Below are 14,706 nucleotides of genomic sequence, written 5' to 3' on the forward strand. Positions count from 1 at the left end.
TTGAGGATTGATTCAGTACTCTCAGCCCATATAATGAACCCTGATTGATTTTTACCCGTTACCATCCTTAAATTAATAAGCATTTCTTATTTTTCATATTCTTCACAGGGTGAAAAAGGCAGTGAGGGGGAACCAGGAATAAGAGTAAGTCGAGTAATGCACCTGCTCCCTCCCCTGTGGCTCCTGGGCGCTCAGCGCTCTGCCCGGAATGACAGGGTGCGCCGTGCGCTCGGGGCCCGCACACCATCAGTCTCTCATCCCCTTGTCCATAGCAGGACAGTATTAGCATGCATTTTTACACTCTGTTTCCAGAAGTCAGTTCTAGAATGTCTTCCTCTTGGTAACGTAAACACTGGCTAATCATCTTCTGAGGTTTGGGAAGGGAGCATGAAGATGGCAGAGGGGCGTGGCTTCCATTCAGGCGCCACCAGGTTCTGCCCTCTGTCCCCTCTGTCACTGCCTGTCCTCAGAGCTTCATGGTCACTTACCACGTGACGTGACATACGCAGTCCTGGATGGGTGACAGCCCAGGAAGGCTGGCGGGTCTCCTAGGACCGTGCCCTGCACTGCGCCTGAGTTGAGCATCGCCAGGCGGTCTGGACACCATCGGGGCTGAGGACACAGAACCCGGGAGCAGAGGATGACACGTGGGCCCTGCCGGCTGGAGGGGCCACCCCTGGGCTGCTCCTTATGCCCCTCTGCTCTCTCCTAGGGCATTTCCTTGAAGGGAGAAGAAGGAATCATGGGCTTTCCTGGACCGAGGGTAAACCACGCCTTTTATAACTGCAGTTGTTGGTTTGGTTTGGTTTTTTTAAGTAGGCTTTCCTTTTTAGAGCTGTTTCAGGTTCACAGCAAAATTTACCAGAAAGTACAGAGACTTCCCATTATTACTCCCCCCCCCACACACACACACACACCCCCACAACAAAAACATCGCGCTCGGGGCGCCACACGCCACAAAACCCCGAAAAACACCGACACACACCCCACGGAGAAGACGCGAGAACACCACAAAAACCCCCCCGCGTGTGCGCGCACAGCACAGAGACTCCAGTAACCAAAAATGTAGAATATCTTAAACACACACTGATTTCCGACGGTCCCAAGAGCCCAACAAAAATGTCCCTAGTTGTAAGGGGCAGGAAGGGGTCCCTGTCCACGGTGTTTCAGCCACCTGAGAGACAGACCTCACCTTCAGAGCCCCAGCCTGGACTGACCCCACTCACTCCACGACCACGCCTAGCTGAGGGCTGGGACAGGTGGGCAGAGCCCTGGGCCCAGGAAGAGAAAGCTGAGTTTTGGTGACTATTTGGCAGTTGCTACCACTCAAAAGACCATATTTTACATTCTCCAAAAATAAGAATAGAGAGACACAGTAGAACATTGGAGTACAAGCCTTTTTGTATTTTTAGTTTTTTATTGTGCTGTCTTGGTGGATTTCTCTGTATTTCTTTAAGTGGTAGAAATGATGCGTGTTCTGAAAGCATTGCTAGAATGATGTATGTCCCTGAGGAAATGGAAGTCTTGGGATGGCTCTGATGCCTTCCGTAGTGAAGCAGCTTTGCGATTAGGATGGATTCTGCTTTCTTTGAGCCTTTTTATCATAGTCATCATTTCCCACCCCCACCCCCCCCAACTTTGTAAAGAGGGAAGAATTGTATTAATAGTTGGTATTGAATTTGGCAATTTGTTCCTATTCTTCAGAGTCTGGACCTGAGGCTTGTTCAGTCTGTCTGTCAGCATTTTGCTGTAGTCACAGCCAGGTGCCGTAGTCAAGCCTCTGGAAATGTTACTGCATATTCTGAGCTGTTTGCTTCTGTTTTTTGTTCACTCCAGGGTTCCCCTGGCTTGAGTGGTGAAAAAGGATCACCAGGACAGAAGGTAAGCTGGGTGCATGAACTGCAGTCTGCTCTGGGCCCACGACATCCCACAGAGGTTAAGTAAGTAGGCCTTGGCAGCTCAGGAAAGAAAATTCATCTCTAGAAAAAACATCGAAAACGGTTCTTGTATTTGCAGTCACACAGATAATCCTGCCTCCCAGGTCATTCACAATACTTGAGCTGGGTCATTACCTTGGCTCTCATTTTTGCAAACTGTCTTTTGGTTCCTCCCCTTCAAAGCGTCCGTCACTCAACCGCACCAGCCGTGGCTTCTGTATCGTCCAGCCCCACACCCCTCCTCCGTGTCCTTGTCGCTCGTAGGAAGGTCCTGGACTTAGTAACCCAGGGTCCACCTCAATGTTTTTATAGATCGACCCATACTCTGACACTTCATTTACGTTTAATGACAACCCAATTATTTTTATCATGAGTTCTGTGAACAGATTTTCGGCTTTTTTTTTTTAGGAGAAAAATGTTAGGTAAGAAATGTATTATGGACCAGGAGCAGTGGCTCATGCCTGTAATTCCAGCACTTTGGGAGGCCCAAGGAGGGTGGATCACCTGAGGTCAGGAGTTTGAGACCAGCCTGACCAACATGGTGAAATCCTGTCTCTACTAAAAATACAAAATTTGCCAGGAGTGGTGTGGGCACCTGGAATCCCAGCTACTCAGCAGGCTAAGGCAGGAGAATCACTTGAACCCAGGAGGCAGAGGCTACGGTGAGCTGAGATCAAGATCGGGCCATTGCACTCCAGCCTGGGCAACAAGAGTGAAACTCCATCTCAAAATAATACTGATGATAAAATTTTAAAAAAGAGATGTATTATGAACCTAGGTTAGTTTTAGAACCGTCTGAACTCTAGGTCATACACGATGTTTTAGTTCAGTGGTTGATGCCTTTTCACTGTTCGCTGTGCCTGCGGGTCCCACCCCACAGCCCACAGCACACGCCTCCCACGGCAGGCCCGGCAGACTGCCCAGGCACCACCACTGACAGCCCCTTGGGTCTCACATGGCACTCATGCCAACATACACACACAGACGTGTAGCTTCACATGCATATAATGGAGCAACAAAAGAAATGACCATGTCTGTGCTACTCTGCCCAGTGCCACTTAGAGAGTGTTCCACATTGGCAAGTACACATCTACCTTGTTCTTTAAAGCTGCAGAGAATGGCAGTCAGTGGATGCGCCATATTTCCTTGCCCCCTCGAGGTGGTTTTCGTATTTCCAGCAAACATGCAGTCACCTCGGTGGTACACAGGGCTTGGTTGCCTGCCCATGGGCTAGTATGTCCATCGCTCAGTCCTAGTAGGTGCATAGAGATAGAGTATTATCAAAATCCCTAACCTCGGAATCACAACTCCATTGAATCCTGCTCAGGGCTGCACGGAGGTAGTGTGGCATCTGGAGGCCCACGGGCTGCAGTTAGCTGGTGCAGAAGCTCGGCAGGCCTGGTGGGGGTTCCGCGTGCTTGTTCCAGGACCGCAGATAGACCTGCCTCCCAGACTCCATTTCTGACTTCCACTGACTCTAGGCATGGTCGTCTTGACCCAGCATTCTGGTTTTGACCATTCAAACTTAACACCGATCTTGCTGACTTCCTGCAACCTCAAATGATCTTTCTGTTCCCATTCCTGTTATTTTATGCTAAATTCAGCCCAGGGAGCCAGTGCCAGGCTTTGCCGTAATCAGGAGTACTCCCAAAGGCAGCACACCTACAGCAAGAGCTATCCAAACCCACCCCACCCCGAGGCCACATTCTAGTTCATGGCTTAGGAAAAGCAAACGTTGTAAAGGGACAGAGGCTAAAGCAGACATTATCGTTCAAAAGTAACCCATTTCCACCTACCCCATGTGATTGAAGTGCTGCTGTTAGTTTCCTGCCATGTGCTAGTAAAATTATAATTATCTTTAGTTTTCCATCTTCAACACAAGGGAGTTGTAGTGTTTAAAAGTACATTTCCAGGTGCCTGTAATCCCAGCAGTTTGGGAGGCCAAGGTGAGTGAATCATAGAGGTCAGGAGTTCAAGACGGACCTGGCCAACATGGTGAAACCCTGTCTGTACTAAAAATATTTTTTTAAAAAAAATTACCTGGCCGGGCGCGGTGGCTCACGCCTGTAATCCCAGCACTTTGGGAGGCCGAGACGGGCGGATCACAAGGTCAGGAGATCAAGACCATCCTGGCTAACACGGTGAAACCCCGTCTCTACTAAAAGTACAAAAAACTAGCCGGGCGAGGTGGCGGGCGTCTGTAGTCCCAGCTACTTGGGAGGTTGAGGCAGGAGAATGGTAAACCCAGGAGGCGGAGCTTGTAGCGAGCCGAGTTCGTGCCACTGCACTCCAGCCTGGGAGAGAGAGTGAGACTCAGTCTCAAAAAAAAAAAAAAAAAAAAAAGGTGCAGTTCCACAGAACTGCTCGGGCCATTGCACTCCAGCCTGGGCGACAGAGCAAAGACTCCGTCTCAAAAAAAAAAAAAAATTACCTGGGTGTGGTGCATGCCTGTAATTCCAGCTACTCGGGAAGCTGAGGCACAAGAATTGCTTGAACCCAGGAGGCAGAGGTTGCAGTGAGCCAAGATCGCACCACTGCACTCCAGCCTGGGAGAGAGAGTGAGACTCAGTCTCAAAAAAAAAAAAAAAAAAAAAAAAGGTGCAGTTCCACAGAACTGCTCCCTGGAACTTCAAAGTTAATGAAAGACAAGATGCTATGCAAACAGTGGCCACCTGGCAGCTCCAGGGCTGGGGCCCAGACATGAGGATGGTGAGGCGTCAGGCTTTCATTTCCCAGCTTCCTTTCTACAGTTGCAACAACTCGGGAAGACGCAGATATTTCCAGTGAAGTGGGTTACGGGGAGGCAGTTTACTCAACTATAGAAATGGGAGACAGGCAGACATACACAAATGACGCAGCCACCCTGCTTATGAGCACCGTTCTGCACCGCAGCTGTGTCCGCCCTCTGTCATCCCACTGGCCAGGTGGCGTCACTCCACGACTTTCAGTTGTCACCACCCGACCCCTCCCCCCAGACACGAGAAGCCCCTCCAAGGAGCAACTGCTCGGTAACGTAAACAGTGCATCAAAATGGGAGGAACCAGAAAAAAAAGAGATATCCTGGGTAGGAACTTGTCCTCCTCTACGTAAACACGGGATTGGTCACCTGTCATCCCTACTGAGATTGTCAGAACTTCTATTAGTTCCAACCTTTTCTAAAAAGGAATGGAGACGTAGCGTTTATGAATTCGGTTATATTCGATTTTCTGAGAAATTAGAGATAGTTTCCCCTCCTTTTTCTGGGGTAAACATATCCTTAGGAACTGAGCAAATGCTGTCCCCAGTGTTATTTTATCATTTTAAAATAACTGCACAGAGTTATTTTTTAAAGTGTTCACTGAGACCTAGTCTCCTTTGAGGAGTACATGCTGCACCGGCACGCGTCATGTTGTGGGAAGCCCCCCTCAATAGGACCGTTGTCCTCTGTGAGGACCGTCCAGGACTCCAGGGACGCTGCGTTTGCACTGGTGGCAGTGCCGATGACTTGGACTCTCACCAGATCCAGCCTCAGTGTTCCTTGTGGCTGTGTGTAGGTTTCCTCTGCAGAGCTTGAAGTGGCAGACGTGACCTCAGATTGAGTTCTTTTATGAAACTCTCACTCTCTTTTGTCTTTTATACTAAATTGCATCTCATTTGCAGGCTGGCAGGGTTTCTTTGCAGAGACCCCTCTTTCAGGAGGCACATGCGTTCTATTTAGCCTAACAGGTGCTCCCTCGGCCACTGAAATGAAAAGGGTACAACAGGCAAATGAAGAACAGAAAGATAACAGGGGCCGGTTCACACCATGAGAGACAGCCGACTGCTTTTAAGCTGTAGAAGCATGCATTTCCCTAAAAAAGTCTAGCCATGCATTCTTTTCATCTGGTTATTCTAGCTAGTCCCTAAGGACTTCTGCCTAAGGATTTTCCTTACTCCAGTTATTTCCACCCTTGAAAAACATAAAATCAACCTTGTATTTCTAAAATTGCATAATCTGAACTTCCCATGAATCATGTATATGAACTCACTGAATTCAAATGAGTGATGTTACTAGATTTGGGGGAGGGCCTGGGAGAAAGGAGTGTGCAGTTTCAAAACCCTTCGTAATTATCCATTCTAAAATAGTGATCTGCATGTCAGTCTCCTGACCTCAGCTTCCCCTAAGGGTGGGCTCTGCGGTGAGCTTGCTAGCAGGAGTACAGGCCTTGCCTGGAAGCAGGGTCTCAGGGAGCCCCCGCTGGCTGCTTCCCAGGGTGGTTGCCAGCCTGACTCTGGGAGCATCTGGGTGATTTCTCCTTGGCCATCCCTGCGCCTCCCTGACCCTGTTGTGTTTGCCACTGAGAAACAGAGAGGAAAAAGTTTTGATCGTCATTTTGACTTAGGGTTCCTGCCTATTTGGGTTTCACTGCCAGTGGTCTCAGATGAACCCTGAGGGTGCATTTTCTCCTTAAGTCATGCATAACCCTCAGCCAACCCCAGTCCGTTGACCTGCTGACCTGCCGCTGGGAATTCCCCTGGAGACTTTTAGCTCATTGCTTTGACTCTTGGGGTTCCAGCTGCCTCAGAGGAATCCTGAGTGCTCCTTAAGTTGTCCCCCTTCTCCAGTGGGTTTTCTATAATGCCCAGTGCATTTCACATGGTTCAGACGTACTTCCAGAGTGCCCATGCTGTCTTGGACGCTTCAGCAGAGATGGTGACACGTGGTGTCTGGGGTGCTTGTTTTGTTTGCTGAGGATGCCACAGCATGGGTGTGTGATGCCTGTGGCCCAGAGTGAAGTCCAGAGTTGACACATTCCAGGGTACCATCTGAGCTGGCCAGTCTGTGGCTGTGCTCACGGCTCCCGCGGAGTGTCCAGCTGCCACCTCCCATCCTGGCAGGTACTAGAGGGTTCCTAGCTTATCTCATGACGTGGCCTCTAAACAGGACCTCATTTTTAAAATCACACAAGTTTGTCTTTACTTTTGAGTCTTCAGCTCCACCTAGTGTGAGACAAAGTCCGGGTCCAAACCACAGTACCACAACAAAACACACACAGAGAAGCCCGTCTCGGTTCAGTCTAAACAACAGGACTTTCAGCGCAGCTACTCCTGAGCGTCAAGATAACCTTGAAAGTAATCACAGAATGGACCTTTCTTCTACCTGTGGCGTCTGGCATTCTGAATTTTGGGAGCTGAACCATGCATATTCTTTAAAAGAGGGAATACATTGCTAGATTTTTAGAGAGCTTTACTCTTCTATCCAGATACCTCATGATACGACTCAATGGTAAACTTTTTCTTTAAAAAAATGTTCAAGGGAATGAGAAAACAAAATTTAGTGTTATAGTTGTTTTTTGTTTTTGTTTTTGAAACAGGGTCTTGCTCTGTTGCCCAGGCTGGAGTGCAGTGGCACCATCACAGCTCACTGCAACCTGACTCCTGGGTTCAAGCGATCCTCCCACCTCAGCCTCCCAAGTAGCTGGGACTGCAGGTGCCTGCCACCATGCCTGGTCACATTGTGTATTTTTTGTAGAGACAGGGTTTCACTGTTTCCCAAGCTGGTCTCAAACTGCTGGGCTCAAGCGATCCTCCCACCTTGGCCTCCCGAAGTGCTGGGATTACAGGCATGAGCCACCACACCCGGCAGAGATCTTTTTTAATGAAGAGAAAAAAACTCTAACTTAAGAGACTTTAATGCATGTATTTTGGTACCAAATGAAAAATTTCAAAATCCCCCCTGTGGGAGGGTTTCAACAGTTGGTTCAGGTTGTCAACACCTGACCCCACTGATCAGTCGTAAAAGCAACCCGGCACTCGTACCTTCTGTAGGAGAAAAGGTGCCCAGCATCCTCTGCAAACGATGCCTGCTGAAAAGGGGAACCTGCACCTAGGGCAGCCTCCAGCCCTAATGACTCGTGTGGAGGAAACATGCGGTTAGAAGAACAGATTCCACGACCCCACGGGGGTGAGACCGACCACAGCCCACCACACAGAATATCCGCAGCACAGTTGACCCAGTGTCTTCAACAGCCACAAAATGATACTAAAAACATAGAAAGGAAGAAGGGACTATTGTGGGTTAAATGAGAATTGAGAGACATAGCAGCCAAGTGTTATATTTGGATTTTTTTTGGCTCCTGGTTCCAGCAGAGCACCTTCAAAAGACACTTTTGGGACCAAAGTCAGGGAAAATTGAACACAGACTGGGTTAATGCATGACTTTAATGAACTGTTGTTAATTTTATGAGATACAATAATGCTATTGCGGTCACTCTTTGGAGTTACACATTAGAGACAAAAATTAAAAGCATACGTCTTTCTTGCAGGGAAGCCGAGGCCTGGATGGCTACCAAGGCCCTGATGGGCCCCGGGGACCCAAGGTGAGCCTGTTTCTCATGCCTTTGCGACTTACGGTGTCTCACCCACCCTGGCTGGCCTTACTCCTCTCCTGATGGTGTCCTGTGGAGGCATCCCCTGTCCTAAAAAGTACGAGATCCCCAAATACACGGCACCTGACACTGGACAGACGAGGTGGATGGTGACCTTTGAGCCACGTGTGCTCCCAGCCAGGGAGAAGGGTGCCGCCTGCCACTCAGGGCCACGCAGGGGTGCCCTCAGGCACAGAGGGGGCCAACAGACCTGGGGAAGGCAGACGTTGTAGTTATAAGAGGGTGAGGTGCCCCTGGTTTCCAAGGGAGGATGTGGCTTGTGTGAGTAATTCTGGGCTTGCAGGGAGGGGAGACCATTAGGTGGAGGACCAGGTGGGTGCTGCTGGTCCAGCTGAGAGGGGAACTCACCCTTGAGGAACCTGGGTGGGGGCACATCTGGAGAGGACTTCTGAGCCTGGTGAGGCTCAAAGAGGTGAAGGCGGTGTGTGGGGTGCTGCCTTATGACAAATGCTGCCTTACGACACAGATTGCGCTCCACGGGGGTCCTGCGGCCGCATCATCTCCCAGCCCACCCTCGCCAAGCGGCTCGGCTATCGCTACCCAAAATGTAATAGTCTGAACTACAGAAAGCACAGTCTCCTGGCATTCGACAAGGATTTCAAAATGAGATGAGCCCCTGCCTGTCTTGTTCTCTTTGGGCACCTGTGGCTGCTGGCTGGGATGCCAGGCTCTGCCACCCTAGCATGGGGATGCTGCCCCAGGCACTGTCTGTGGTTCCACTGGTTGAAATAGCTGCTCTGCCAACCTGATGGTCCACGCTCGGGTTTCTTCTTTGGAAATATGCATACTGTCAAAAACTCCAAAAGCTATTCTCACATCCTATTTTTCTCTTTTCTCTCTCTAGGGAGAAGCCGGAGACATAGGGCCCCCCGGACTACCTGCCTACTCCCCTCACCCTTCCCTAGCAAAAGGTGTGTGAGCAATTTCACCTGCGTAGTTCAGTGTCACATACACATTCTTTCCTGTTAGGGACACAGACCCATGAACTTTCAAGACAGGTTTTCCAAGCAAAGCAAAAACGAAATTTGGAACATAACTTCATGTACAATTTCCCTCGTGCTTAAATGTATCACAGGGAGACCTTCGTGTTGCCTGTGCATGAGACAGTCCTCACCACCTACACGTGAGAAATCTCCTCCATTGGGGAGTTCTTTCATTTCTGCTTAACTTGTAGAGTTCTAGTTCTGCTGTCTGGACTATCACTGAAGAAATCCAGGGGCAGCAACCCCAGCCACCTTCGGATTTTTTCTCCTAATGTACCAAGGTTCTTAAGCCCTCTGTTTGCCAGCCTGACACCTGGAATTGATCATAACCCATAACCAGTGAACAGTCACGTGCTTTCAGGCTTCAAGGCAGCTAAATTCCCAGATATTTTCACGTAACGACCACTCCCCACTGTCACAGTTGACCTTGCAGTGTAAATGAAGGACTTCGCGCATCTCGTCACTCATGCTTATCTTGTTATTAAGGCTCAGCCTTCCAAATTGGCAAGATCATATGGAAATCTGAACCTAGTCCTCCAACTAGAGCACTTGGCTCTGAACCTTCTAGAATGCGCATCCTTCTAGGTTAAAAAAAAATGTTTCGAGAACCTCCTCCTGGTAATCGTGCATATGTATCTTTGCGGATCATTTACCCATGTGATAGGCAGCTCTGTGAGGACAGACATTTCAGCCTGTCTTGTTCACTGCTGTATTCGCAGTGCCTGGAACAGGACAGGCACAGAGTTGGAGCTCAGCAGATGCCTGACTGTGTGAGTGAACGACGTACCGAAACATACATCAGACAGGCATTGTGAAGGGTAGGGTTTTTTAAATACAGAGTTTACCCCTTGAACTCAGCAGGTCACCTGGTCTCCCTGTCCTCTAAGCCTAGGTGTCAAGAATTCACCTCCCTGCTTAGGCGCGAGCCCTCTGTCAGTTCCATGACGGCTTTGCATGTCTTCATCCCATGCTGATCAAAATACAGGACAGAACAGGGACACGGGCAGTGCCTCGAGGAGCCCCTGAGATGTCTGTCTGGGGAGGCGTGGAGCCATGAATGGGGATGTTTTGAAATCCGTGCTCAGCTTCCGTGATGCCCGTAACTGTGAAGCTGGCATTTCCTGCCTCATCCATGGCGCACGTGTGGCCGCCAAACCTGAGACCCACTAAAAAGGGCCATGAGCCCCGTTTGACTTAACTCACTATTAATGATTTTGGTAAAATGGAAATATTCTCTTTGAGATTTTAGGAACATAATTTTTAAGTTAATGCTGGTGATGTTTCTTTTGCATTTTTTTAAAATGTCGCTGACTGAGAGCCTAGCTCTCACCAGCCCCTCCCTTCTCACCGCACTGTATTCCTGGAAATCACACTGCAAAGGCAGGTGCTTTCAAAATTCGCTTTTCCCCACAAGCGGATTCAGAAATGCGGAGGTTGCCTGCCGCCTTTTCTCCTGGACAACATTCCGGTTAATGGTGAGCTGGAATGTGACTGACTCACATTCCAGGGTTTCTTGAAGTCAAAGGTTGACTAACCAGCAGATTCCCTCAGGGAAAAGAGGCAGTCAGCGTATCTTTTTCAAGGTAACATTGCATGAACTTGTCAAAAGGCAAAAAGGAGAGAGGAGTTTGTATTAAATGATTGCAAGGTAACTAGAAATAAAAGTAATCTTGCTGTTCTTCTAACCAAGGGAGGTCTGTGGCTTTCGATTTTGTCTCTTTTTATGGAATCATAACAATGGCTAACAGGTGTGTAGGTTGCACTGTGTGCCAGACGATGCTCCAAGTTGTCCTAGTTGTACTTTTCAGTGTGTTTACCCCTCCGGGTGACCCTGCGAGGTGGAGATGGACTTGGCTCCATTTGCTAAGGGAGAGATGGAAGCGCAGGGCATTTGAGTTCCTTGCCCAGGGTTGCATTTAAGTGGAGGAGCCAGTTTCAGGCCCAGGGCCTCTGGCTGCGGAGCGCAGCCCGCTGCACACTTGGCATGAAGCTGCCCGCGCAGGAGATGCCATACACGGAAGTCAGGCCTTCTGTCTCTTGCAAGTGTGTCTTCAGTGTGATGCCCAGCAAGCCCTCTCCTTATTTTAAGGAACTTCATAAGATGGCATGCAGAGTGAAAGCTTTCCTCGAGATTCCTAATGCCTACATGATAAAAAGTCCAGTTTTCTTCTCTTTCTTCTCATCTTTCCCAATTATATTCTAGAAAAAATGTGTTCTATAGTAAAGTGTTGGTATTTACACAGCAAAGGAACATAGTCATGCCACTTTGTCTTTGTTTGTTCAGGGGTGAAAGTTTGTAAAAGCCAAATTTTGTTACTCATCCAGCAGGCAAGAATGAGAATGAAAGACCAATGGGATTAAAGCTGGGGTCGAGGGGCAGAGTCGGGTTCAGGGAAGTGAGGCCTCCTCGCCCAGTAAAATTGGCAACCACATTAGTTCCTTCTTTATTCAAGCTTTGGACTCACCCGATTTTCACTAATCCTGTTCCCCTGCTGGCGAATGAGCCTCGTATAAAAAGAGACCACCCCATGCATTAGCCATCTTGACTCCTCATCAGGCCCCACACAGCACATGGAGCGTTTAGTGAATATGTAGTCAATGAAAAAGCGAACGCCAGCTGCGATCCGTAGACCACGGTCTTGTTCTTATTGTGGGACTTGTTTCACTTCCAGGTGCCAGAGGTGACCCGGGATTCCCAGGGGCCCAAGGGGCGCCAGGAAGCCAGGGTGAGCCAGGAGACCCGGGCCCCCAAGGACCCCCTGGCCTCTCCATCGGAGATGAAGGTAATGTGGCTTCATGATATCAACACCGGAGACCCAAAGCACCTGCGCTCAAGTCCTAGCACACACAAGTGAGCCTTCCTTGACAGCGTAGCTATGTTGTTGTTACTTCTCCCCACTGACTAGTCTTAGCAACTCTAAGGAGCCCCACACACGTGCTTTGGACGCCTTCACAGAACCGCTGCACACATGACAGTAGCTCCCCAACTAGGTTAGGTGGTGCCACGATGAGTAACTGGCCTGCTTCCACCAGTGGGTTGGGAAGAAAATGGAGAATTATCAGGTGCCATTGCCCAGTGTTGATCACAACTATCAAGCCATTATTTGAGGGGCAAGGAGAGGGGTGTATTTAATGTTGAAAAATGATAGTGAACTATACCAATGGCTTCTACCCGTCGGAGTTATTGACAGGGCCATGCAGCCCGCTAGTGCTGCCGGTGGGCCCCTCTGGACATGAACACAAAGGCAGCGGTGCAGTATGGGAGACTCACGCTGCAGGTGAATGCTGTTTGGTTTCAGATCAGAGGAGAGGCCTGCCGGGTGAGATGGGACCCAAGGGCTTCATCGGAGACCCCGGCATCCCTGCGCTCTTCCCGGGCCCACCTGGACCTGATGGAAAGCCAGGGCCTCCAGGCCCCCCCGGGCTCCCTGGACCACCTGGACCTGATGGTGAGTGGAGAGCAACAAAAGGGAGGGTGTACGCTAATGTTCAGGTGAAGCCTGGTCCCCGCCGGAGGTGATTTGGAATTCTCTGCTAAATCACTCTGCGAACGAATCCAGTAGGCCAGTGATTAGAGTGCGGTGGATCCAGGTAGATGAGGGTGTAGTGGGTGTTCTCTGGAGTCCACGCAGAAGCTGGGGGTGGAAACTGAAGCCCTGTAAGCCTGTAAGTATCACAACCCCATGGATGCCACACAGTGAGGTTTAGTTGCTGCAGCTTCGGTGAAATCCGTCCTTCAGCGAAACATCTGAGCTGTGCAGTCTGGAAACAGATGTGAGCCAACATCGCTGCCTCTGTATCGGGGTGATACATTCCACAAACCTAATCCAGGGTGGGGGCCTCACCCTTGACTGGCAGCCTCTCTCCTCTGTTACCCCAGCACATTAAAGCCAACTTGATAATCTGCCTTCTCAGCCCGTGTACAGTCAAAGCTACAACTGAACAAAGCTACAACTGAACAGGTGGGAGTAGCTGGTGACAAAAAGAGATGGCTGCATTATCTGCAAAAATAAGTGACAGCTATTGGCCAAGGCCCAGACAAATGCCCATGAAAGTCAATAAAGCCAGCAGGCACAGGAGTGTGGACCCACCTGCCACCCGGTAGTGCATCCCTGAATTAGCAAAGATGCTCTTCCAGGTTATAACGTTAGGCGACTCAGCTTGAGTTGAGAATGATCTGTCTCAGGCGGCAGGGAAACATGCAGTCCCGCTTGGGGCTTGCTATCAGAAAAGACTGTTCTTTCAGCTTCAGCATTCAGAGAATTATGCTTTAAAGACCAAGCTTGTCCAACCCACGGGCCACATGCAGCCCAGGACGGCTTCAAGTACAGCCTAACACAAATTCATACACTTTTTAAAAACATTTTTGCAATTTTTTTTAGCTAATCAGCTGTATTAGTTCATTCTCACGCTGCTATAAGAACATACCCAAGACTGGGTAACTTATGAAGGAAAGAGGTTTAATTGACTCACAGTCCGCAGGGTTTGGGAGGTCTCAGGAAATCTACAATCATGGCAGAAGGGGAAGCGAACATGTCCTTCTTCACATGGCATCAGGAAGGAGAAGTGAAGAGTGAAGAGGGAAAAATCCCCTTATAAAACTGTCAGATGTCATGAGAACTCAGTCACTATCATGAGAACAGCGTGGTGGAAACCGCCTCCATGATTCAGTTACCTCCTGTGAACCAGGTCCCCACCGTGACATCTGCAGATTATGGGAACTACAATTCGAGATGAGATTTCAGTGGGGACACAAAACCTAACCATATCACCAGCTAACGTTAGTGTTAGTGTATTTTATGCGTGGCCTAAGACAATTCTTCTTCCAATGTGGCCCAGGGAAGCCAAACGATTGGACACTCCTGCTTTCGATATTGTGAAATGCCTAATGGGAACATTTCATTCTTTCATAAGAGCAAATATAGGCGACATTGGGAGAAAATAAGAGGTCATAGTCTCTTTCTATGTGACGTTGACCAAAAATTAACTGCCTCTTCTTTCCAAAATAGTTTACTTTAAATTCCCTGACATTGCCCTTAATAATCTCTCATAGCCTCTTACCTTCAAGGAGGAAAAACATGTTTGCTAATGGACAGTGTTTGGTTTCAGTTACAGGTCAAATTCAATGCCTCTGTTTTAATTGTTTTTGGAAGATGACTTCTCTGACATATCTAGAAGGAAAATCACTGGAGTTATTAGAGGCAATATCTTCTATTTTAAAAGTAGTAGTTGGCTGGGCGCGGTGGCTCACGCCTGTAATCCCAGCACTTTAGGAGGCCGACGTGGGCGGATCACGAGGTCAGGAGATCGAGACCATCCTGGCTAACACGGTGAAACCCCGTCTCTACTAAAAATACAAAAAACTAGCCGGGCGAGGTG

The 14,706-nt window shown here is 49.0% G+C and overlaps 1 protein-coding gene across 1 annotated transcript in view; it reads left to right on the top strand.

Moving 5' to 3' along the window:
• Nucleotides 1-14,706, top strand: part of COL4A2 (collagen, type IV, alpha 2) — a 220,499-nt gene that overhangs the window by 131,043 nt on the left and 74,750 nt on the right. The window contains exons 17-20 of the mRNA XM_011989799.1: nucleotides 8,222-8,275; nucleotides 9,189-9,255; nucleotides 12,000-12,110; nucleotides 12,627-12,776. Of these exons, the coding sequence (XP_011845189.1) occupies nucleotides 8,222-8,275; nucleotides 9,189-9,255; nucleotides 12,000-12,110; nucleotides 12,627-12,776 (382 nt within the window). The remainder of the gene's footprint in view (nucleotides 1-8,221; nucleotides 8,276-9,188; nucleotides 9,256-11,999; nucleotides 12,111-12,626; nucleotides 12,777-14,706) is intronic.

The sequence above is a fragment of the Mandrillus leucophaeus genome, unplaced genomic scaffold (genome assembly GCF_000951045.1).
Source record: "Mandrillus leucophaeus isolate KB7577 unplaced genomic scaffold, Mleu.le_1.0 Scaffold363, whole genome shotgun sequence".
Taxonomy (NCBI): Eukaryota; Metazoa; Chordata; class Mammalia; order Primates; family Cercopithecidae; genus Mandrillus; species Mandrillus leucophaeus.